This window comes from Nerophis ophidion, linkage group LG02 (genome assembly GCF_033978795.1).
Source record: "Nerophis ophidion isolate RoL-2023_Sa linkage group LG02, RoL_Noph_v1.0, whole genome shotgun sequence".
NCBI classification, from domain to species: domain Eukaryota; kingdom Metazoa; phylum Chordata; class Actinopteri; order Syngnathiformes; family Syngnathidae; genus Nerophis; species Nerophis ophidion.
Window position 1 is genome coordinate 66,648,931 of NC_084612.1, and position 26,026 is coordinate 66,674,956.

The following is a 26,026-nucleotide window of genomic DNA, read 5'->3' on the forward strand; positions in this document are numbered from 1 at the left end:
TTCCGGTTGCATCTGAAAAACCGCCAACAATACTTAATTTACGTTGCTTAACCTGTATAATAACCAAGCTGTAGCAACGTTCATTTTGTAAGAGCAAACTCAGAGGAACTGTTTATCTACCAGAGTAGCAATAGCCACAAGCTCGCTTGTGCCAGCAGCTGAATCGCTTTTAAGTTGATGACGCGCAACACAAAACATGAACCATCATATTACAGTACCTGTAAAATATTAGCCCATATTTTCCGTTTTGTTCGTGCACAGCCAGCCCGACAGTGTGTGTACTGTCGTTGCGATAACAAGCCTGGTGTGCTGCATGTATCTTGGTCAATATTATAGTGACTCACTCAATGGACAGATGTCTGTTCGCTCCAGCTGACCAAACTTCTTTGAAGTTGACTTTGGGCAAGCACGCCATTTATGTCAGCATAGCTTCGCTCCAAGTTCCACATTTAGTCACACCGACCTCACTTTTTCACCTGCTCCAAAGTTTCACCCTCTCTTTGTGATCACTTTTTATAATCAGGAGTTAATCCTCAATATATTCAGCCTCAAAAAGATAAGGTTGTGAATCCTCATTTGTCCAAAAATAATCGTCTTGGTTGTCTGTTACCAAGTCTGCCATGATTACAACACATATCCGTAAGTAGGAAATGCGCTGTTATGCAAACGGAAATAAATGCGCTGAGTAAATAAGTTCCGGTAATGCATAAAAAGACCTATATGATAAATAGGGAAAGAGGATGTGATGACGGGTCATTGCGCCCGTTGCTGTCACGGCGTGGATGCGTTCTGCTGAGGTTTTGTCACGGCAATGTCGAGAACTTTCGTTTTGTAAGGGGAACTGCGCTTATTTTGGGGATTATAATGAAAAACTAAACGACATAAGGTTTGTTTTTTGCATTTTATTTTGTATATCCATCCATTTTCTACAGCTTGCATCCAAAAACCACTAACAATACTTGATTTACGTTGTGTATCCTGTATCGTAACAAAGCTGCAGAAACATTGTTTTTGTAAGAGCGAACACTGAGGAACTCTTTATCTACCGTAGTAGCACATCGTCTTGCGACGGCATGCTACGGCATTAGCCGTAAGCTAGCTTGTGCCAGGAGCTGAATCGCTTTTAAGTTGGTGACGCACAACACAAAACATGAACCATCATATTACAGTGCCTGTAAAGTATTAGCCCATATTTTCCCTTTTGTTCGTACACAACTAGCCCGACTGTGTGTGTACTGTCGTTGCGATAACAAGCATGCTGTGCTGCGTGTGTCTTGATTGATATTATAGCGACCCACTCAATGGACAGATGTTTGTTTGGTCCAGCTGACCAAACTTTTTTTCAAGTTGATTTTGGGCAAGCAGGCTTTTGCTCCAAGTTCCACAGATACACCAGCAAGTCAGGCCGATCTCACATTCTCACGTGCTCCAAAGTTTCACCCTTTCTATGTGATCGCATATTATAATCAGCAGTTCATCCTCAATATATTCAGCTTCAAAAAGATACGGTTGTGAATACTCATTTTGTCCGTAAAATAGTCTTCTTTGTTGTTTTTTACTAAGTCTGCCATGATTACAACACATTTCCGGAAGTAGGAAGTGCGCTGCTTTGCAAACGTAAATAAATGCCCTGAGTAAAGAAGTTCCGGTAATGCATAAAAAGACCAAAATAAGATAAATGTCTAACATATTACATGTCGTTATGAACGTGTCTGAATTGTAGATATACTTTCAGTGTGTTTATAAAACATTGATGGAGGGCTTTGAAGGCTACAACGGTGACTCCCATTAGCCGCATCTTGCAAGCGTTTTCTTATCTTTAGAAGACGTGTGTTCTTGTCTGTCATCATTATTGTGAACCATAGGCAACATTTTAAAAAAAGTGCAGTTCCCCTTTAAGGATGCAGCAGACCTCAGTTTTGACATTTGAAACATGTCTTCTTCTGCCTTACAGTGGAATCTGGATGCTTTTCTCGGGGCAATACTCTAAAAAGTGAAGTTGGATCTTCCTAGGAAGATCTTTCTAGGAATGTACTCATTGATCGGCATTGATACGCTTTTTGGAAATAGTATGTTATATGTCCATATACAATGTGAAACTGTTCCCCTAAACAAATAATAATCACCTCCATCACAGCAAATAAACTGCATTTATTAGCATTTTAAGTTTCTTTATCACTGGAGGATGAGGCTAAACATTTTAAACACAGAGAGTTGAGTCCCAGCTTTTTCAGCACCGCCCGGGACTCGAACCTGGGGCACCGGCATGAGAGACAAGCTTGATATCTACCGAGCTAAACGCCCGGACTATCAATAGGTTAGACAGCACTGCTCTTGAGGTCGTCGAGTAGCAAGGTGTGGCTGGCCTCTGTAGCTAAGCTAGCTTGAAACAACACAGGTTCTTAATAAAGTTTAAGAAGTGTAGTTGATTGGCAACACTAAAATGGCTCCGTGTCGGCCCTGGGTTGGGTTGGCGACTTGTCTGAATGCAGCTGGGATAGGCTCCAGCAGCCCCGCCACCTCGAGAGGGACAAGTGGTAAAATGGAATGATAGATGGATGTATAAAGTAGAATAGCCGATGTTAACAAGAAACAAAAAGGTATATTAATAAACGTTAGAGAGAAGATAATATAACAACTGTTAGTGTTAGCAATGTCATAGTCTGTACACACCAGGAGGGCGGCGCCATCATAAACTGGTGGTGTGGACATTAATGGTAGTATCAGTATATGGTTGATACTTAGGTGATCAGATCAATATTTTTGAAATTTTCTTTAAAAAAAAAATGTTTTGTTATGTTAGTGTTAACAAACTCGGGTAATTATTCCATGGACACAGGAAAACTTCGAGGGCAACAACCTTAGGGTTTAGACGAATAAGTAGCTAATAATAGTTTTTGATGGTGTTTAGTTATTGTACATGTAATAAAATATAAAAAATGAACGAGATAAGGTATTGTGTTGATATTGTGAAACTGTCAATATCTATATGTAATAAACAATTTGATATGTATACAGAATAATGGGTTTCAATGCCTTAAAAACAATTTATTTGAATGACCGAACGACCCGTAAAATTCGATGTATGACCAACATGAAAATATTTCATACAGTGCATAAACAATTCCCTTCTATGGTTAACATTTTGCACACCACAAAAGAACAAAACCATTATTTCCTGTGCATATCCATGTACCTACCTCCATTCTTATCTTCCGTCATGTAAGCTAACCTGGCAAGCGTATGAATCTTTTTGCGGGTAGTTTGTTTTAAAGGTGTTCTATTATGCAAAAGTAAATGTTCTTACCTATTGGTACCTGATGTTGTGTATTTGGGATCTGCGTAAGTTCCCGAAATTTGAAATCAAGCTGTGGAGGCTTGCCTCCTTTCATATGTCCTCGAAACGAGCCATTCGTAATTTTCTCTGTCCTGTGAGGGTTTTCACTCTGGTGGCGTCAGCGTAGGGCTGGGCGATATGGCCTTTTATTAATATCTCGATATTTTTTGGCCAAGTCATGATATATGATAAATATCTCAATATTTTGCCTTAGCCTTGAATGCATATAATCTCAACAGTATGGTAATTCTATGTGTTTACATTAAAACATTCATTAATATATGCTCATTTTAAACTTTCATGCAGAGAGGGAAACCACGACTAAGTCAATTTACCAAAACTGTATTTATTAAACAGTTATTAAGCAGTGGCACAAACATTCATGTCATTTCCAAAACAGAAAGTGCAAGATTGTCAGAGACATTTTAAAACAACTATGAGTGCACTTTTGTGCATGATGTCACTAAGATGACATACCAAAACAACACCAAATTAAAGTGTACTTTTTGTACAGAGCGCCACTACAATAGTTAAAAACAGATAAAGTGCACTTTTGTGCATGTCACACAAGATATTTCAATAACTGACAAATCAAAATAAGCTGCATAATAGGAAATCAAATAGTGTTTGTCCTTCGTTATATAGTAGGTTACTACGGGCATTATGTCCTTGTGTTGTTGATTATTTTTTTCATATGGTGTTCATGTGGAAATAGTTGCTTCGGCATTTTGTTGGTGTGGCACCGGCCGCGGATGTTGACATGCGGAGTTTCAAGCACTCTATATTCTTGAGCGTGTGACTTTTCAAATGATGCTACATTAGTAGTGCTACTACTTTTTGTAGCAACGCTTTTCCGCATAATTGTTCAACATATTCCCGCTTGAAGACAAACCACCGCCAGACGATGGACTGTTTTTCTTGGGAATTGATTATTCTTCCTTCATTTCTTACCAGATTCGCACCTTCTCTCTCGTATTACCACTCGCACCGCACCGCTAGCACGACTGCTAACGTTACCATGTCGCTACCTTTCTGCTCCGCGAGGGCATGTGACCTTACTCGCGTCACAGTGTGTGACGTCTGTAAGAAGGTGCGTTTGTTTTATGTCTCTGTGAGAAGGAGTGACAAGAAAGAGTGAGAAACGCCTGCAATGTAATGCTCGCAACTGTCTTGACAACGTATACTCAAATATCACGATATAGTCATTTTTTATATCGCACAGAGGCAAACCCGCGATGTATCGAGTATATGCGATATATCGCCCGGCCCTACGTCAGTGGATTATCCATATATGGTATGCATTTACCAAAAGTGCTTTGCGCGAGTTGTAGCCAATAAGCTCCTTTTTTGCTGTCATCTTGTTGTGGGGCAAACTTTTCCATACATGCACATGCATCCTCGACTGTCGCCATCTCTTATACAAAGTAGCCCATAATTCTAACTTAATCTGTCAGTAGACTCTCTATGGAAGTGCCAGCACCTACAACATGGATGATGGGAAGAAGACAGAGTGGAAGTCAAGGCATGTTAATAGATAAGACACATCCTGAGGAGACAATCAGAAAGCGGCTTGAAAATGGTCTTTAAAAAAATAATTAAGCAAATTGTTGACCACAGAACCTCCATTACATGTTATGTAGACCCCAAGGAAGTGTTTTACATGTAGAAAAAAATCATGTGACCCCTTTTAAAGACAAACCATTAACTGATATCTAGTTTTACACAATACCTGGTCTATGTTCCCACACTCGATTAATCCAAAGATTCACAGCTTGTTTGTATCGATTGAAGTGGCTGCTACTGTTGCTCACTTGTCATTCAGGATATCCGGTCACATTTGTTTATCGTTCAAAACCCTAGCACTCACCAGAAATACATTTTAAAAAATGTACAGTTGTTCCAAAATGTGATCAGTACAGTTTTGGGTATCGGCCAATATCACTCATGGAGTATAAAACCTTAATTTAAACAACCCAGGAGTAGTCCGTGTCGACTTCTATACTGCTATACAATCTCTAAACTGACCACTTTTAAGTATATATTTATGTTTAAAGGCCTACTGAAATGAGATTTTCTTATTTAAACAGGGATAGCAGGTCCATTCTTTGTGTCATACTTGATCATTTCGCGATATTGCCATATTTTTTGCTGAAAGGATTTAGTAGAGAACATCGATGAGAAAGTTCGCAACTTTTGGTCGCTAATGAAAAAGCCTTGCCTTTACCGGAAGTCGCAGACGATGTGCGCGTAACGTCACGGGTTTTAGGGCTCCTCACATCCTCATACTGTTTATAATCATAGCCTCCAGCAGCAAAATCTATTCGGACCGAGAAAGCGACAATTTCCCCATTAATTTGAGCGAGGATGAAGGATTCGTGGATGAAGAAAGTTAGAGTGAAGCACACAAAAAAAGAAAAGGCGACGGCTCCAGGCGGCGGCAGTGGGATCGTTTCAGATGTAATTAGACACATTTACTTGGATAATTCTGGAAGATCACTTATCTGCTCATTGTTTTAATAGTTTTAGTGAGATTGTAAAGTCATACCTGAAAGTCGGATGGCTGCGGTGGACGCCAGTATCTCTGAGAGAAGCCGAGGAGCCAAGATCACAGCTGCCTTTTTGAGCTGCAGGAGGAGGTCGCATAATCCACTGAAGTCTCCGGTAAAAGACGACTTAATATCATAATTTTCCCATCCATAAACCTGCTGGTTGACGTAGAGAAACATGTTCGCTTGACCGCTCTGTGTTAAAGCTTCACAACAAACAAAGAAACACCGGCTGTGTTTCGGTGCTAAAGGCAGCTGCAATCCACCGCTTTCCACCAACAGCATTATTCTTTATAGTCTCCATTATTAATTGAACATATTGCAAAAGATTCAGCAACACAGATGTCCAAATTACTGTGTAATTAATTATGCGATGAAAAGAGACGACTTTTAGCCGTAAGTGGTGCTGGGCTAATATGTCCCCTCCAACCCGAGACGTCACAAACACGCGTCATCATTCTACGATGTTTTCAACAAGAAATTCAACGGGAAATTTACAATTGTAATTTAGTAAACTAATCCGGTCGTATAGGCATGCTTTGCAATGTTAAGATTTCATCATTGATGTATAAGTGAAGTGAAGTGAATTATATTTATATAGCGCTTTTCTCAAGTGACTCACAGCGCTTTGATTGATTGATATTGTTATTAGTAGATTGCACAGTACAGTACATATTCCGTACAATTGACCACTAAATGGTAACACCCGAATAAGTTTTTCAACTTGTTTAAGTCGGGGTCCACGTTAATCAATTCATGGTAATTACATAGTGACACCCAATATCTAAGTTACATTTTAAACCAGTGTGGTTGGCACTGGGAGCAGGTGGGTAAAGTGTCTTGCCCAAGGACACAACGGCAGTAACTAGGATGGCACAAGCGGGAATCGAACCTGCAACCCTCAAGTTGCTGGCACGGCCACTCTACCAACCGAGCTATGCCGCCCCATAAACTATCAGACTGCGTGGTCGGTAGTAGTGGGTTTCAGTAGGCCTGTAATTTCTACAGTATTGTCCCCCAATGAGAGTTGATCTCACTTTTTGTTCAGTGCCTAGTATTCTCGTGCTATGTTGATACTTTTCAGTATTGGTACAAACACAAGAAATGTGTCAGAAAGAAATCCATACTGCAGGAAAACTTACATATTCCGATGGGATATAACATTTGGCCTTTTAGAGGCTGCAGAGAATTAAATGAGCAAAGAGTTGATGACATTAAATATAATTGCAAATGTTGGCTGCCTGCAGGGTGTTGTTTGTGTAATAAGTGGCATCTTATCAGCCATTCACCAGAGCAACAATTTATCTGCATGGAAACCTCAAGTGGATGTGGTCGTCAGCGTGCGAGTAAGAAGATGACACAAGAGCCGCTTAACTAACGGACGCTTGTCTCCACACCCTCCCCTCACAAGAAGAGGGGGCAGCGGCTATCAATCACAATCCCGCCCTGCTGAGTCAGCCGCTTTGACAGCCTCGCTTATGTCAGATTAGCCTCGCCCGGCCAGGAAATCCCAAACGTGTCCCCCGCAGCTGCGTGTTTTTGTTTGTGAGAAATTTGTCCCCGGTCACACTTGCGCCTCTTGGCCCTACATGGATACATACCTTTTAGCTCTGCGGGGTGAGTGATGTCACTGTTGGAGTGTGTGTGTTCGCCGGCATGCCTTCCCTTCGCTCCTTATTTGCCGCCATCTTTTTACTACCAGAGAGCTGCCTTTTGTTATGTTGGGAATGACAGCGTGTCAGATTGTTTCAGGGGGCTGCAAACTGGGGGAAGAGGTGCGTCGGGTTCAGCAAGATACCCTTAAATGGTGTTTCTTAGGTCAGTAAAGGTACCGTTAATATTCAAACTGATGCAGTACCAATTCCTTCTACCTGGGAATAGGTATTGTTATATAAAGTGGGATCTTAACTTTTTAAAGGAAAATTGCCTATTATTCACAATCCCTATGTGAGACAAGAACACCTATGCCTTTCTTTTTAGCAATAGCAACAAGCTACCAATGTAGGTTATAGAGATTTGACTATTCCGCCTATAAAGCCCTCTAAACATTCAAAAACCTCATTTAACATTTTATACACATGCGGTTAGTATACACGTAATATTTACATACTTAGATCATTTTAAGCATTATGTATGTATGTTTATGTGTATGGATATATACAACCCCCTTTTCCATATGAGTTGGGAAATTGTGTTAGATGTAAATATAAACAGATAACAATGATTTGAAAATCTTTTTCAACCCATATTCAATGGAATGCACTACAAAGACAAGATATTTGATATTCAAACTCATAAACTTTTTTTTTGTGCAAATAATAATTAACTTAGAATTTCATGGCTGCAACACTTGCCAAAGTAGTTGGGAAAGGGCATGTTCACCACTGTGTTACATCACCTTTTCTTTCAACAACACTCAATAAACGTTTGGGAACTGAGGAAACTATTTGTTGAAGCTTTGAAAGTGGAATTCCTTACCATTCTTGTTTTATGTAGAGCTTCAGTCGTTCAACAGTCCGGGGTCTCCGTTGTCGTATTTTACGCTTCATAATGCGCCACCCATTTTCGATAGGAGACATGTCTGGACTGCAGGCGGGCCAGGAAAGTACCCGCACTCTTTTACTACAAAGTAACGCTGTTGTAACACGTGGCTTGGCATTGTTTTACTGAAATAAGCAGTGGCGTCCATGATAACATTGCTTGGATGACAACATACAGTGGGGCAAAAAAGTATTTAGTCAGCCACCGATTGTGCAAGTTCTCCCACTTAAAATGATGACAGAGGTCTGTAATTTTCATCATAGGTACACTTCAACTGTGAGAGACAGAATATGAAAAAAAATCCAGGAATTCACATTGTAGGAATTTTAAAGAATTTATTTGTAAATTATGGTGGGAAATAAGTATTTGGTCGACCATTCAAAGCTCTCACTGATGGAAGGTTTTGGCTTAAAATCTCACGATACATGGCCCCATTCATTCTTTCCTTAACACGGATCATTCGTCCTGTCCCCTTAGCAGAAAAAACAGCCCCAAAGCATGATGTTTCCACCCCCATGCTTCACAGTAGGTTTGGTGTTCTTGGGATGCAACTCAGTATTCTTCTTCCTCCAAACACGACCAATTGAGTTTTTACCAAAATGGATACATGGATGATAGATACAGCAGAGGATTGGGAGGATGTCATGTGGTCAGATGAAACCAAAATATAACTTTTTTTGTCTTGCCAGATTTTCTATTTTATAGGAATACAGCATTTGTATTCCTGCTTTAGGAGCACTTGCATTTAGAGGAGAGGCGCTACACTTCCATGTTTGGATAGCAGTTTTACGCATTAATAACACAAAATGTGGATTGTTACAATCATGCTTTGATTGTCAAAGATGTTAGGAGATATTTTTTCAACATGAATAGACGTTTCTGATATTCTGTACTTTACATGTTTTACAAGTTAGTAGTGGTAGTAGTTTATTTTGGACATGTTAAAAACAAAGCACCGATGTATCGGTTAATATTCCTAAATTTCAAGTGCATCCATCTGTGCTCGGCAAGTTTGCTTTCCAAGAGATGGGTATCGATCAAAAATCGTTTCAAAATGGAAATCGATCATACTAAAAAAAAGAAGGAAAACATTCGATATGAGAACGGTAGACTTTTATGTGAAGTTTAGCACTTTTTACAATGAAGATGTTAAAAGTTATCTCTGTTTTTCCCGTCTGTGGCATCATCAAAACAAGAATAGCGGGTATCTACGGTGATTGAGAAAGGTCACAACAGACGCAAACGCCACAAGACTATAGTGTAATATGTGTGTCTTTGTGCCTTTAAGTGGTGGTGCTGTTGTGTGTGAGACGTTTGCGAGTGCGGCAGACGAGTGAACTGAGTCCCGCGAGAGTTTGGGAAAGTGTGATGCGTGTTTAAACGTGAGATGTGGCAAACAGCAGCTCGTAATGTTTTTACTCCCTGAATAAAGCGCCTGAGAGTGTATCTCCGACTGTGTTTCTCCTTCTCCACTGATTTTTGCGTTGACGTAACCACGGACGCAGTCACATAATTGGCTGGACAGAGTCAGCTCTCCTTTCATTTTTTCACAATGTTTGCCTTGGTGGCCGGAGAGTAAAACCGCTTACACACACATAATTGACAGACATCACCTCCCTACTCATGACACACTGTTCTGCAAAGTAACACAAATTAAAAGGAAAAAATACGATTACAGTATAATGGTAAACGATTCTACAGTAATGATAAATATAAGTGTATATCCTTTTTAATGGTTACTCCCTTTGTTAAATATTATAACATTACATTAAACACTGTATAATTTTATCGTTTATTTCTTTAGTTTAAGAGTATAATGGAGACAAAAGATCTGTCTGCATAAAGCCAAATATATTTGAAAGTAAATCATTGCGTATTGTGTTCTGGCACCATGAGACGAGAATATGTTGACTGACAGTCTAAAAGTAACATGTCTTCCTCCACTCGTTATTTTCACATATATAAACATCGCAAAACTAATCGCAATCGCTATTTTTGAGAGAAAAATTGCAATGATGTGTTTTCTCAAAATCGTGTAGCCCTGGTAATGTCTTCAGACTCTACTTAGCACAATGGCTAACATCGAAGGGCGTAAGAATGAGTTTAATATTTGGCGGAAGGTGTACACGGAAGAGGGACAGGAGGGTGAGAGAATCAGTTTTTCTGGATGCGTAAAATACAAGGCAATGATGCAGATCTACAATTTTGTGCGGTCAATCCTGTAGCTTTGTCTTAAAGGCCTACTGAAACCCACTACTACCCACCATGCAGTCTGATAGTCTATATATCAATGATGAAATACTAACATTACAACACATGCCAATACGGCCTTTTTAATTTACAATTTTAAATTTCCCGGGAGTTTCGTCTTCGAAACGCCGTGTAATGATGACGTGTACGCAAGATGTCACGGGGTTTTAGGAAACACACACAGCTAAATGTCGTCTGCTTTAACGGCATAATTATACAGTTTTTTGGACATCTGTGTTGCTGAATCTTTTGCAATTTGTTCAATTAATATTGGAGAAGTCACAGTAGAAAGATGGAGTTGGGAAGCTTTAGCCTCTAGCCACACAAACACACGGTGATTCCTTGTTTAAAATTGCTGGAGGTGAAACTTTCTTATGGATCAGAGCGCGGTCAAGAGAACATGGATCCCGACCACATGTCAACCAGCAGGTTTCCGTGAGAAAATTGTGGTTAAAAAGCCAGTTCTTACCGGAGAAAAGCTGAGCTTGTGCCGTCCATAGCTGCCTACAACTCCCCTGAGACACTGCGCGTCAACACACCCGTAGAGACACCCCTACGGCTATCGGGTAATATTAAACTCACTAAAACACTAGCAACACAATATAAAGATAAGGGATTTCCCAGAATTAACGTAGTAAATGTGTTCAAAAACATCGGAATCCGTCCCAATTTTTTTAACTTTTTTTTTTTTTTTTTTTTTCTTTCTAGTCCGTCGCTATCAATATCCTCAAACACGAATCTTTCATCCACGCTCAAATTAATGGGGAAATTGTCGTTTTCTCGGTCCGAATAGCACTTTTTGTTGGAGGCTCCCATTAAAAACAATGTGAATATGTGAGGAGCCATCAAACATGTGACGTCATCGTCTGCGACTCCCGGTAGAGGCAGGGCATTTCCCTTAACGCCGAATGTTGCGAACTTTATCGTGGATGTTCTCTACTAAATCCTTTCAGCAAAAATATGGCAATATTACGAAATGATCAAGTACGACACAAAGAATGGACCTGCTATCCCCGTTTGAATAAGGAAATCTCATTTCAGTAGGCTTTTAAGCAGTCAAAAAATCAAATACAAAAATGAGTATAATCAGTCCTTCTTTAGGAAACTTGAGTTACAATGCATACCACCGCCTAACACATTAAAAAAATGTATGATATATCGATGTATAGCAATTAGAATGGGGACAATTCTGAATCGATGGACAAATGTCCAAATATCAATTATTTATATATATTTAATAATGTAATGCAGATCAAGTGTGGACACGGACGGAGGAGAGTTCAAGCTATGCTATCCACGGCACTAAAATAGCTTGACAGTGAAGTAGTTAAACTGGGAAAGAATAAATGCTTTGCACATTTCAACAGAAGTCTAACTGGAAGACTTCAGGAGAGAGAATATTAATCATTCAGTGCAAAGACCATTTGAATCTGTAGATTGTAGTTACAACACACCTTAGAGCTGCAAGTTTAGGGGCAAAGTGTTAGGGCAATCTTTGGTTAAAGAAGGCATGGAAATAAATACAAAAAAGTAAGCCTGGGCGGATAATACATTTTGCGAGAGGAAATATTGACCTCCAAATTATTGCAGATTAACTATGTTATTGCCATAATTTTTTTAAAGACCAAATTAACCACTGATGTAATGATAATACATGTGTAGTAGATTTTTTTTTTTGTGATTGAGCACTACCAACTTAATTATGCTAAATACTGTATGTAGCATTCAATAGCATACATTTAACACACCTGGTTTACAACAAAAATTCAATCACAATTGATTTATATAGCCCTTAATCACCAGTGCCTCAACGGACTTCACAAACCACGACATTCCCTGATATGAACCCACGTCCGGTAAAGTATTTTATAGGGGCACGAAATCTGATCGGATCTAAAAGTCGGATCGTGCTTGTTGTCCAAAAATAATCCTCCTAATTAGACAGTGCAGGTGTATCTAATGTTGTGACTGGCGAGTGTTGATCACAAGAGGCCTTTGTGTTTGTATCATGGCAGCGTGCTTTGCCACCTTGACAACATGAGCAAGCCAGAGCTGCTCTCCCATTTTCCATTATTTACAGTAGTCTTAAAATGTTTTAAGTTTGTGTTTTAACAAACACTCCAGAAAAATTGTCTGCCTACTTTGTGGAGGAGCAGCCCTCTTAAGCTTAGGGTGTCAAGTCCTTACAAGACACATTGCACACGCGTATCTGTGATCTCTACTTAACAATTGCTTCACTGTGTTTTCTGTAAAGACAGCTTTCCTTGCGCTCGTGGAGATTAGCAAACATGAATTATTCACACCCTGACCACACGGTCACCGCTCGCCATTGAAGTTGGCCGTCTGCAGTCTTTGTGCACCGCGCCGAGTTTTTTAGATGAAGTGTGCTGTTAAAAAAAAACTGTGTGGGAGGAGTCATCTGCTTCACACAGTGGATCACATTTGCTTTTGATGCTTTGCAAAATGGTTGGTTATCAAATGAGGCTTTTGTTTTCATTGCAGGGACCTCATTTGTGAAGCTGCGTACTCATCAGTGATACATTAATGTATATAGTGTGATTCATAAAAGATAAGAGTATGATACATATACAGCCATGTGTTGGAGTAGGGCTGCAACAATAATCTATGAAAGAAAACCCTTTGATTTGTATTATGTTGTTTTGATTAATCGATTGAGTGAGACTAATAAAATATATATATAAAAAAAGATCAAATCCGAACTGCATGGTGTGATCGTAACGTAAACTACATGACATATTGTGCGTTCCATTGGTACTGGGAAGTCAAAATTTCAGAGTTCCTAGTCTGAATTTTTTACTAAAATGCCCTTTAAAGTCAGATATCCAACTCGGAAAGTCGGAGCATTCTCACCACCCCCGAGTTTGTTTCAAAGATCGCTGCTCTTAATGTAAACTATATTGTATGTGATGTACGTCGTTAACAATAGCATCTGATTCCTCTTCATCCACCGTGCTTGAAGGTTGTAGAAAGAGTCCATATTTTTCCCATAAGTTGTTGTTCTTGATTTCTGAACTCTTAACTGGAACGCTCACAACTCGACTGTAATGTCATTCCAAGCTCCGACTTCCATGTTCAGAGGTAAATGGAACGTAGCAATAGCTTCCGCACAGCACCTGCAATAGAGTGAGTACACATGAGAGCTAACCTGTACCTGCTTATTTGCATTTCAGATCCCTAAAAGTCCCGAAAATTTGAAATCAAACCGTAGAGGCATTGCAGAGATATTTATAAAATAATCTTGTCTTCCTTTATACTTCTGCCAAACGATCCGTTTATAATTTGCTCAGTCCTGTCAAGTTTTCTTCCTATCTTGTCAGCGGATATCTTGATATATGGTAAAGTTTTGCTTAGAGAGCATAGATAAGAGCAAGTCCACTCACAAAATGTCAATGTGACTGTATTGGTCCCGACTGTGAGAATCAACACACCCACTAATTTAATAAGGAAAGGCATTTTTATATGTAAATGTTTTTTAATCAGATTTTTTGTTCGTGTCTTCAAAGATTCAATTCCTCTCATATAACATGTACTAAAAAAAACTCCAGACACTTGGTGTTCTTTTTGTTTGTGGATAAAAAAAACATTTTGTTCCTTAAATATTCATTAAGCTTGTTTTATGTATTTGTACATATTACTTTACAGTATCTCAAATTCAAACTGCACTTTAATGTACTTTAATTCAATATAACATACGGAATCCAAAAATTTGGGTCAACGCTTGTTTGCCAAAGCACTGGTGAGAAGCACTGATGTACAAGTAATTAAAGAATACAAATGATAATTTACCATTTGAAAATGTTTTTTAGTAAATGTTAACTCGAAATAAAAGTCTTAAAGTATTCAGTACACCGATGATACTTTGTTTACTGCAGAATGTTTGTAATGAGAAGCAAAAAAACAAACTAGCTTTGAGAAGAAAAAAGTTGTTCTCTTTTACCTCCCTAAAAACGTACCAAAAAGAAGCCAGACTGCGGCCCTAAAACCAGGTGCGGACCGTAGCGAGGATTATCTGTACCGTTGCACTTCTAGTAAGCACGATTGTGTATATATATGAACAAAATGACAGTTGTCAGCGTACATTACCTCAATCAAACACGGCGGAAATGTTTTTTTTATTAGATACTGCAGTAGTAAACAGTAGGGATGTCGTACTCATTACAATCATGCATGGGACAATTCGCTCGAATTTAAAAAAAAACAAAAATTGTGATAATAATCAAATTGGCAACACTAAATTGGTCCTAGTGTGTGATTGTGAGTACCCCGCCTGCAGCTGAGATAGACTCCAGCACCCCCGCGACCCCGACAGGGACAAGCAGTAGACAATGGATGGACGGGTGATATGAAAAAAATTAATCATGATCATTTTTATTGCCATATTTGCCGAGCTGTGCTAAGTAGCCAACATAACTGAACAACAACAACCGATGAGATTAATGACAAAGTCACTACAAGGAGAGACATGGGTTCTCAAGCAAATTGGTGTATGTTTTTAAATAAAGCTGTAGTCACTCACCAAAAAAAATACCAAAGTATTTCATCACTCGGCTGTTGAGAAGTCTGCACCGGAACCCTTGAGTCACCAAATTCTTCTGAAAGGTTTGTTGTGTTGCGTCATGTTGCGCCAGATAACCCTACGTATACACACAAGGGGCTGAGCCAAAGGGAATGCCCTGTGCTTCGCTCGTCAGATGCAGACAAGAGCGAACGGCAAAAGCAAAGGCACGTCAAAGGATACCGGAATAGCGGTATTGTCTCAAATATATCTATTTCTAAAATACACCAGTAATAACTATGTAGTATAGGTATACTGCCCAGCTCTCGTTCAAACTTTATTCTGTCAGAGTATATGGAAGTGCTAAAAACTACAACAAAGATGGCGGTGAAAAAGACTTAGTCAAAGTGGAGCCATGTGAATAAGACTGCCCACAAATGTTGCATCCTGAAGACATGGTCAGAAAGCATTATGAAAACCGTCTGGTCAAGAAAGGATCACCATTAAATGTTGCAGTATGTAGACCACAAGGAAATGTTTTAAACGTGGAAAGTAAATCGCAATATGACTTGTTTAATGCACACATTAGGCCTGGGTGATATGGCTTGAAATTAAAATCTGACATTTTCACAAAAAATTTGATTTATGTTTATTTTTTTTACCTCTACTTTTTGAAACAATTGAATACAAATAAAATAATTAGAAACAAGTTTTTATTTTATATGATCAAAAACTAGTAGATTGAAATGACACTGCATTTTACTATCAGCAAAATTCAAATTTGTAAAATGTTCTTTTTAGACCAGTTATAATTTCTACTTTTTATGTAATATTTTTCAATTAACTAAATTAGGAGCTTCCTTTTAAGATATGGTCGGTCTTGAATAAAATCATTTTCTGTCAACGAAAACGCAGCATTCTACATTGCATGCTAATAAACAATAGTCTCCAACATTGAGATTAATAAAGTGAAAATGTAAAACTTGTCTTGAATAAAATACTTAACAAAAATGTAGCATTGCACATTGCATGGAAATAAACTCCAGTAAATCAATGAAGACACTAATAATTATAAAATAGTAATGAAGATCAATAAAGTGCAATCTTAGATTTGTTTTCTTACATAAAATAAATCCATATATAAAAATGTAGTATTGTGCATTATATGCAAACAAATAAACAAGGCCTCATGTGTGCATTATAGTTTTAGTAAGTGGATAAATGCAGGATTTTCCATGAAGTGTTCTGGGCCCCTTGTTAGTGTGTACTGATGTTAAAGACAATGTACACTTTATTGCAAATGTAATCACTATATTAATGATGACATTTGTTTTAATTCTACAAGAGTTTGCATGAGCTGTCCGGTTTGGTTGTGCAGAGCGACTGCTGTAGTGATCGCTCTGTGCATTGTTCCCTGTCTAACCATACATACCTTGTGTAAATGATTCCATCACAGAAAGCTGCTTTTTAGCTTGAGTTTGTTGTTGTTCTGGTCTTGTTCGCCTCGATGCTGTGTCAGATGCTGGATTAAGTTTGTTGTGCTGCTGTATTTTTTTAAACCAATTTTGCAGTGAGTAGTCACTTGTTCCACGCCTGTTGCAGCAATTCTGTCAACACTTTTCTCTTCTTTGTAACAAACGTCTCGCTCTCCTTAGTGTTCGTATTAACATTAGCAATGTTTTACCCGGCTTGTGGATCCCCGCTAAGGTAATAGGAGGCGACGGAAGTTCATGGGGGCAAAAAGTATGTCTGTGGAAGAGGAGACAAACATTGATTGTTTAATTTTTTGAAACGGTCTGCAACAAAAAAGTCAAATTTGGGCCTAGCACACATGTTAAAAGTGCAATTTCAATGTTGATGAAATGGAAAAGAAGAATGAAAGTTATGCCAAGCCGAAAAATCATTGTTTATTTCAACTATTTTCAATACAATTGAATACAAATATCGATGAGCAATATTTAAAAAGATAATTGTGTGTAGTTTTTCTATGTCTTTGCACAAGTGGCTGAAAATTGGCCCAAAGGCACAGAAGAAGAAAAACCACATGGCAAACTCATCGATTAAGTAAAACCAAGAAATGCACATACATGACATTGTTTAAATCAAAAGTGTGGACTTAATTTTATTTTTATAGTGTGGATGGACAAAATAGATAGGTATGGACTTCAAAACTTGTGAGACTTGCATGATGTCACTAAGAGGACATATCAAAACAACACTAAATTAAAGTGCACTTTTTGTACAGAATGCCACTACAATAGTTTAAAACAAAGTGCACTTTTGTGCATGATGTCACACAAGATATTTCAAAAACTGTAAAATAAAAATGACTTGCATAATAGGAAATCAAATTGTGTATGTCCTTTGCTTTGTGGTAGGTTACACTGGACGTTATCTCCTTCTGTTGTTGACAATTTTTTTCATACGGTGTTGCTGTGGAAACGGAAGACGCCAGGCTCAATTGGGTCAGTGCTGGTTGCCTGGGCATTTTGTTGGGTGTGGCACCGGCCGCAGATGTTGACATGCGGCGTTTCAAGCACTCTTCATTCTCTAGTGGGTGACTTATCAAATGATGCTACAAATTAGTAGTGCTGCTACTTTTTGTAGCAACGCTTTTGCCGCATACTTGACATATTATGGTTGTCTGTTCAGCATCTTCCCGCTTGAAGCCAAACCACCGCCAGACGATGGACCCCGTGCTGTTTTTCTTAGGAACAATTCTACCTCCATTTAACAGATTTGCATCTTTCTTTCTCTTGTATTACCACTCGCACCGCTCTGCTTACATCACCTGCCACAGCTAACGTTACCATTCTGCTACCTCGTTGCTCGGCGAGGACATATGATGTTGCACGCGTGACAGTAATTGACGTATCTGACAAGGTGCACTTGTTTTATCTCTTTGTGCGAAGGAGGGACAAGAGAGAGTGAGGAAAAACCTGTACTGAATATATGTAGAATATATTTATATTATTCATATATTATATATATGATATATATTATTTATTATTATTATTGTCTTGTGAGCAAACTGTGTTGCAGAATTTAATGCCCCCAGCTAAAAGCAACTGCGTGAGAACGTTTACTCGAATATAGTCATTTTCTACATCGCACAGCGACAAACCCGCGATATATCGTGTATATTCGATATATCGCCCAGCCCTAGCCCGTAGGGCCAAATCCAGTCCAACAATGAAATCATCAACGACATGGGAGCCAATTTTCTCAACAAATTCCTAAAAAACACAAAAGTGCTTCTATTGCATAGAAGTTGGACCACAGTAAACACATTTAAGGATACTTGCTTTGGCATTTTAATCTACTAAAAGCTAGCAGGACACATGTATTTTGCATAACAGGGCTGTTTTATACAGAAATGTGTAACTGATAAAATAAATAGACCAAAAACTATTTTTTACTGCAGACTATGCTGGTTCTCAAAATAGGAATAATAAGGAAGGGAGAGGTCCGGTCCCCCGGTCCTTGACTTCCTGGAAATGTGGTCCCTACAACAATTTAGTGGAATAGCCCTGTTGTAAGCTAACTTCTGTACCACAGCACACAAAAAAGGGTGACAATGTTAGAAAATATTAACTCTCACTGTGCTGCTGACATCAAAGTTGCCCCCTATGTGTTGTGCTTGAAATGCTTAAAGGGGAACATTATCACAATTTCAAAAGGGTTAAAAACAATAAAAATCAGTTCCCAGTGGCTTGTTGTATTTTTTGAAGTTTTTTTCAAAATTTTACCGGTCTCGAATATCCCTAAATAAAGCTTTAAAGTGCCTTATTTTCGCTCTCTGCGAAGACACTGGCCATTTCCCTGTGACGTCATACAGTGCTGCCAATGTAAACAAACAATGGGAATACCACAGCAAGATATAGTGACATTAGCTCGGATTCAAACTCGGATTTCAGCGACTTAAGCGATTCAACAGATTACACATGTATTGAAACGGATGGTTGGAGTATGAAAGTATTGAAGAAGAAACTGAAGCTATTGAGCGAATAGCTATTGACGCTATTCATAGCCATAGCATGGCCGATTAGCTGCGTTAGCATCGCCGGTAAAATGTGCGGACCAAACGATCAGGACTTTCGCATCTTTTGACACTGGAGCAACTTAAATCCGTCGATTGGTAAGTGTTTTTTTCGCATTAAATGTGGGTGGAAGGAAACGTAATATAGTTGCAAATGCATCTACAGGTTATCCATACATCTCTGTACCATGTCTGCTTTAGCACCGCCGGTAAATAGCATGTTAGCATCGATTAGCGTAGCATGTTAGCATCGATTAGCTGGCAGTCAACATCAACAAAACTCACCTTTGTGATTTCGTTGTTAAAGCGCTTTGATTCACTAGAGAAAAGCGCTATATAAATATAATTCACTTCACTTTACTATCGTTGCAAATGCATTTGCAGGTTATCCATACATCTCTGTGCCATGTCTGCCTTAGCATCGCCGGTAAAATGTGGAGACACTCCCGCACATTCAATGGGGGGTCTGGCGGCAGACACTTTCGCATCTTCAGGCCAGTGGTGCAACTTGAATCCCTCCCTGTTAGTGTTGTTACACCCTCCGACAACACACCGTCGAGGCATGATGTCTCCAATGTTCCAAAAAATAGTCAAAAAAACGGAAAATAACAGAGCTAAAACCCAATGTTTACAATGTGTTGAAAATGAAAATGGCGGGTGTGTTACCTCGGCGACGTCACATTCTGATGTCATCGCCTCCAGCGCGATAAACAGAAAGGCGTTTAATTCGCCAAAATTCACCCATTTAGAGTTCGGAAATCAGTTAAAAAAATAGATGGTCTTTTTTTCTGCACCATCAAGGTATATATTGACGCTTACATAGGTCTGGTGATAATGTTCCCCTTTGAGAAGAATTGCTACGATGCAATAGATGTTTCAAGTTGCTATGTATAGGGATGGTTACCAATTCAGTACTTTTTTTTTTTTATAGGTACCAACCAAATTCTGGGTGCTGATTCATGTAAAATAAAACTGTACTGTATTTTGATAACTTTGCTATACACTAAATTGTCCCTAGTGTGTGAATGTGAGTGTGAATGTTGTCCGTCTATCTGTGTTGGCCCTGCGATGAGGTGGCGACTTGTCATGGTGTACCCCGCCTTCTGTCCGAATGCAGCTGAGATAGGCTCCAGCACACCCGCGACCCCGAACGGGACAAGCGGCAGAAAAATGGATGGATGGATGTTATATACTATGCCACATCTCTACCCGGCCTTATCAAGCACTTGGCAGGCAAAACACACAATTTAGCCGACTGCCATTATTATTTAGGTATTGTTGCATTTTTCCATGCCCACAAAGAAAGGGCTCCACTTTTAAAATGTGGTAGCTCCGTGCTAATTTAGATCAATTTTACATGGTTTTACATTAGGGGTGTAACGGTACACAAAAATTTTGGTTCGGTACGTACCTCGGTTTAGAGGTCACGGTTCGGTACAGTAAGAAAACAACAAAATATAAATTTTTTGGTTATTTATTTACCAGATTTGTAAACAATGGCTTTATCCTTTTAGGTTTGGGAACACTATAATAATTCTGCCCACGTTAATCAACATCAAACAGCCTCACATTGTTGCTCAGAATAAATAAAATGACAAAACCTTTCTTCTACATATAAAAACTGCAACATTAAACAGTTTCAAGTCAACTCATCATGCTTAATTTATCACAGCATTTGGGAAGCCTGTAGTTTATTTTTGTTACGTAAATGTTATATTGTTATCAACATGTGATAGCAGGGACCCTGCCATTCAAAGCTTTTCTGTGTAAAACAAACACACACACCCACACACACACACTGCAAAATGAGCTAACGTTACGCTAAAAGCTAATTAGACATCACCTCAAGCCAGAACTGCGAGCGAGCTGAGCTGCAGTTTAGGTTTCTAGAAGGTCGACGGGCTCATAGTGGTGTTAGTAGTAGTTGACTGGGAGGTGTTTATTATCATTTGGGGTGAGTACGCTGCCTTATGCTCACCTGCTAAACACCTATCTGCTCGACACTGAAGCATATACTACATGCACTCTGAATACGCACTGCTGATTGGCTGTTACCGCTATATATGTAACCAATCAGATGGTTGTGTGGGTGGGACAATGCTGGGTGCTGACACAGAGGCAGAAGAAGCAAAGCAGCTTGTTAAGACTTTATCTTAGATACTTGTTCGGTACACCTCGTACCGAAACGGTTCAATACAAATACACGTACCGTTACACCCCTATTTTACATTAAATTTGGAAGGTAGCAGAAGTGCTTGCACAACTCAATGGAGGTGAAATGAAAAGTTTCGTTTTGCAGGAAGCAGTTAAGTGTTTTGTGAGGAGGTAAACAGGTCATCCACATCACTGCCTTTCAGAAATAAATACAAATCTGTTACAATCGAAAATATAAAAATGTGTTTTATAATTAATAAAGATAGTTTTTCATACAGAAAAAACATATCAATGACAGATAAACTTAAAACTTTTACCTTGATCGAGGACTCTTCTGAGCAAAGACTTTGCTACAAGTTCTTTCTTTAAATTAAGTTTTTCTCACTTTCCGTATCAAAGTGCTGGCACTTGCAACAAATGGTGGAATATTTTAAAAAAATGATAATCAAAATAATAACCAAAAAAGAAAACATTCTGAACACGTGGGATACTTTTGGCTCTGCATCCGCACGATTCCGGGGAGTGATACACGAGTGGACGGACTAGTTTGTTACGTATATTATTTGACTGGCTGGAAATATTGAGTCAATGTACAAAAACTGTGACATCATTTTTGGAAAAGTTTCAGTTGAAAACCGATTAATTAGAAAAGTGGGGCGTACAAAAAGTCACCCATCTACCTACCATTTTGCATGCAGTCATTGGGAAAATATTATTTAAAATGTTGCAATAAATGACTGCGTTTGTGTATTTTGTGCTGATGAAGAAATTATTGCATCCCTTTTAGATATGTTAATTTCACACGTTAAAAAGTCAACACAGAATCCAAAAAATCCTACTTCACCCAGTTCTGGTCTCTGTGGCCCAATTCTAATGACCCACTTGGCTAACCCAACTGACTTAGCGCCACATTGTGCGCCAAGGACTGCAACCCCGAAAGCCATAGTCCAGTTACTGCCCTTTTTCTTCCTCATTGCAGCTCACACTTGCCCCCCAGCAGCTGTTTATTATTATTTGCTGCAGAAATCAACACACAGATGTTTCACAGCATGTACAAGGAGGCAATTGACCAAAAAGTCTTGTCTGCAGGGTGCACCCTGGCGCATGAAAGCCAGCTGATTGTGTCATTGAGTGGAATATATGCAGGATCCATGAATCATCTCCCACTACCACCAGCACACACTGCTGCACACCACAGCTGGCTTGTGTTAAACAGAGGTCACATATTCTTCACCTCCTCCTCCCTGAAGGAGCGCCACTTATGGGTGTTCCCTCCATTGTTGTTTTGCCTGTTGTCCATAACCTCCAGGAATGACTAGAATCCTTCCTTTCTGGAGTGGGAAATCTCAGGAAGCGGGCTGGAAAATTCCTTAGTTCTACTCAATGTGTTATCGTTTTAATATGTCCTCTTCCATCCTAATTCGCCTGTCTTCTCTCCCCATGTGTGCCTTGCAGACGGTTTGGCTGTCTGCTGAAGTGATCCCGCCATGCGTGAATACAAGCTTGTGGTGTTAGGCTCTGGTGGTGTGGGCAAGTCCGCTCTGGTAAGTTTTCCTTCCTAAATATTCAAACCTACCTCCTTATTCATAAAGGCAGTGGTTCTCAACCTGTTCGGCTGCGGGCCCCTCCGTCACCTCTGAACGGCAGTCAGCAACCCAAATTGCTCGTCATTAACCTGGGTGATTTACAATGTATTTTGTCAATTTCAGTATCTCATACATTAAAATTCGATTTCAATCTACACTTGAAACACTTCCTTGTGGACAAGATGACATGCTTTGGTGTAAAAATTGCTTAGACATTCTCTAAGTCTGTTTGTAAGCTGTCCATTGTGGAGGCGTTCCCAGACTGAAAATGAAACCGCACTCCTACCTTTTAAAAAGTATAATAATTTATCATTTTAAAATGTAAACTGTTTAAATATATACATATTTTATCATTGCTTTTTTTTTCCCCCAGACACATTCTAAAATAAACTTCATACTAGGGCTGGGCGATATTGGCTTTTATTAATATCGCAATATTTGTATGCCATATTGCGATATACGATATATATTACGATATTTTGCCTTGGCCGTAAATGAACACTTGATGCATACAATCACAGCAGTATGATGATTCTATGTGTCTACATTAAAACATTCTTTTGTGGGTTCTTCCGAGGATGTTGTAGTCGTAATGATTTGTGCAGTCCTTTGAGACATTTGTGATTTGGGGCTATATAAATAAACATTGATTGATTGATTGATTGATACTGCATTCATACATGCTACTTTTAAACTTTCATGCAGAGAGGGAAATCACAACTAAGTCAATTGACCAAAACTGTATTCATTAAATACTCTTTATTCCCTCACGGGTGACTTTTTAAATGAAAGAACAAATTAATAGTGTTGCCACCTTTTTATAGTAACACTTCTGCTGCATACTTTGCATTGATTGATTGATACTTTTATTAGTAGATTGCACGGTACAGAACATATTCCGTACAAATGACCACTAAATGGTAACACCCGAATAAGTTTTTCAACTTGTTCGGGTCGGAGTCCACGTTAATCAATTCTTTGTACAAATATATACTATCAGCATAATATAGTCATCATACAGGTTAATCATCATAGTATATATGTTGAACAGCATATTGCTGTTGTCTGCTGAATATCTTCCCACTTGGAGCCAAACCACCGCCAGATGATGGACATCCTGCTCTTTATGTTGGGCATTTATTGTTCCTCCTCCATTTGTGATAAGTTTTGCACCATTTATCTCTCTCTCTGATCAGCGAGAGCTATAACGCTTGACTCGCGAGACTATGTGACATATGTAAGAAGGCGGGCTTGTTTTCTGTATCTGTCAGAATGAGAGACGAGGAGTGAGAGAGAAATGCCTGTTGTGTAAAGCCTGCGGCTAAAAGCAACTCAACCTGCCTCAGCTAACGTTAGCTCTCGGCGACGCTACATGAGCAACAATATGTGACCAATGTAAGAAGGCGGGCTAATTTTATGTCTCTGTGAGAAGGACAGACGAGAAGGAGTGAAACACGCCAGCAACGGTGTGAGAACATATAATCGAATATTACGATATAGTCATTTTTTATATCGCACAGAGACATACCTGCTATATATCGATATATCGCCCAGCCCTACTTCATACACGTATACCGTATTTTTTGGAGTATAAGTCGCCCCGGAGTATAAGTCGCACCTGCCGAAAATGCATAATAAAGAAGGAAAAAAACATATATAAGTCGCATTGGAGTATATGTCACATTTTTTGGGGAAATTCATTTGATAAAATCCCACACCAAGAATAGACATTTGAAAGGCAAATCAAAATAAATAAAGAATAGTGAACAAAAGGCTGAATAAATGTACGTTATATGAGGCATAAATAACCAACTGAGAAGGTGCCTGGTATGTTAACGTAACATTTTATGGTAACAGTCATTCAAATAACTATAACATATAGAACATGCTATACGTTTACCAAACAATCTGTCACTCCTAATCGCTAAATCCCATGAAATCGTATACGTCTAGTCTCTTACGTGAATGAGCTGAATAATATTATTTGATATTTTACGGTAATGTGTTAATAATTTCACACACAAGTCGCACCCCTGGCCAAACTATGAAAAGAACTGCGATTTATAGTCCGAAAAATACGGTAGTCACCCGATCGCAACTTTTGTTCCACCTGTACACTTGATCGAATCAGTGCCACATAAAAAAAACAGTTGATTTATGTCACTGCATGGCGCATGTCTTTTTAAATGTGTATATCTATTACATTTTTTTTTAAATCGATTATGAATTTCTTTCAATGGATTAAGAATAATTCCAAATAAGAATCGCGATTCATTGTAATGTTTGTTGACACTCCTTATACTAAAGGACTGGCTAATAGCTCGACTTAAAGGATTTATATTTTACATGTAATGCCGGTACTTTAGTCAAAATATTGCATAGATTATCTTTTGCAGGCCGTTTTCAAACTGCTTTCTGACTGTCTCTTTAAGATGCGCCTTTTTGTGGGCGGTCTTATTTACACACCATCACTTTGACTGTGGATCCTGCCCGTCAGCCATGTTGTAGTTGGGGGGGCGGCATAGCTCGGTTGGTAGAGTGGCCGTGCCAGCAACTTGAGGGTTGCAGGTTCGATCCCCGCTTCTGCCATCCTAGTCACTGCCGTTGTGTCCTTGGGCAAGACACTTTACTCACCTGCTCCCAGTGCCACCCACACTGGTTTAAATGTAACTTAGGTATTGGGTTTCACTATGTAAAGTGCTTTGAGTCACTTGAGAAAAGCGCTATATAAATATAATTCACTTCACATTCACTTCACTTTTAATATAGAGTCTACTGACTGATGTAAGTTAGAGCTTTACCCTAATATTTATTAAAAATGGCGTGCGGAGGATTTAGCATGCATGAGCCAGTCTACCCCATAACAAGAGGATAGACAAAAATAAGTAACTTAGGGACTACGTTGTCGGACGAGTGGCAGATATTTATATATATATATATATATATATATATATATATATATATATATATATATATATACATATATATATATATATATACATTGTTGATGTAACTAGCGATACATACATCAATAGCTACTCAAATTTCAAAATGCTT

At 38.9% G+C, this 26,026-nt stretch overlaps 1 protein-coding gene across 3 annotated transcripts in view; it reads left to right on the top strand.

The window, feature by feature from the left end:
- The window catches only part of LOC133544142 (ras-related protein Rap-1A-like), a 61,259-nt gene that overhangs the window by 11,657 nt on the left and 23,576 nt on the right, over window positions 1-26,026 (top strand). For 2 of the 3 annotated variants that reach the window (XM_061889230.1, XM_061889248.1), the window contains exon 2: window positions 22,839-22,927. In XM_061889230.1, coding sequence (XP_061745214.1) covers window positions 22,871-22,927 — 57 coding nt within the window. In that variant the 5' untranslated portion in view covers window positions 22,839-22,870. Of the gene's footprint in view, window positions 1-7,372; window positions 7,501-22,838; window positions 22,928-26,026 lie in introns of those variants that run through there. The other variant, XM_061889239.1, reaches the window with a different exon arrangement.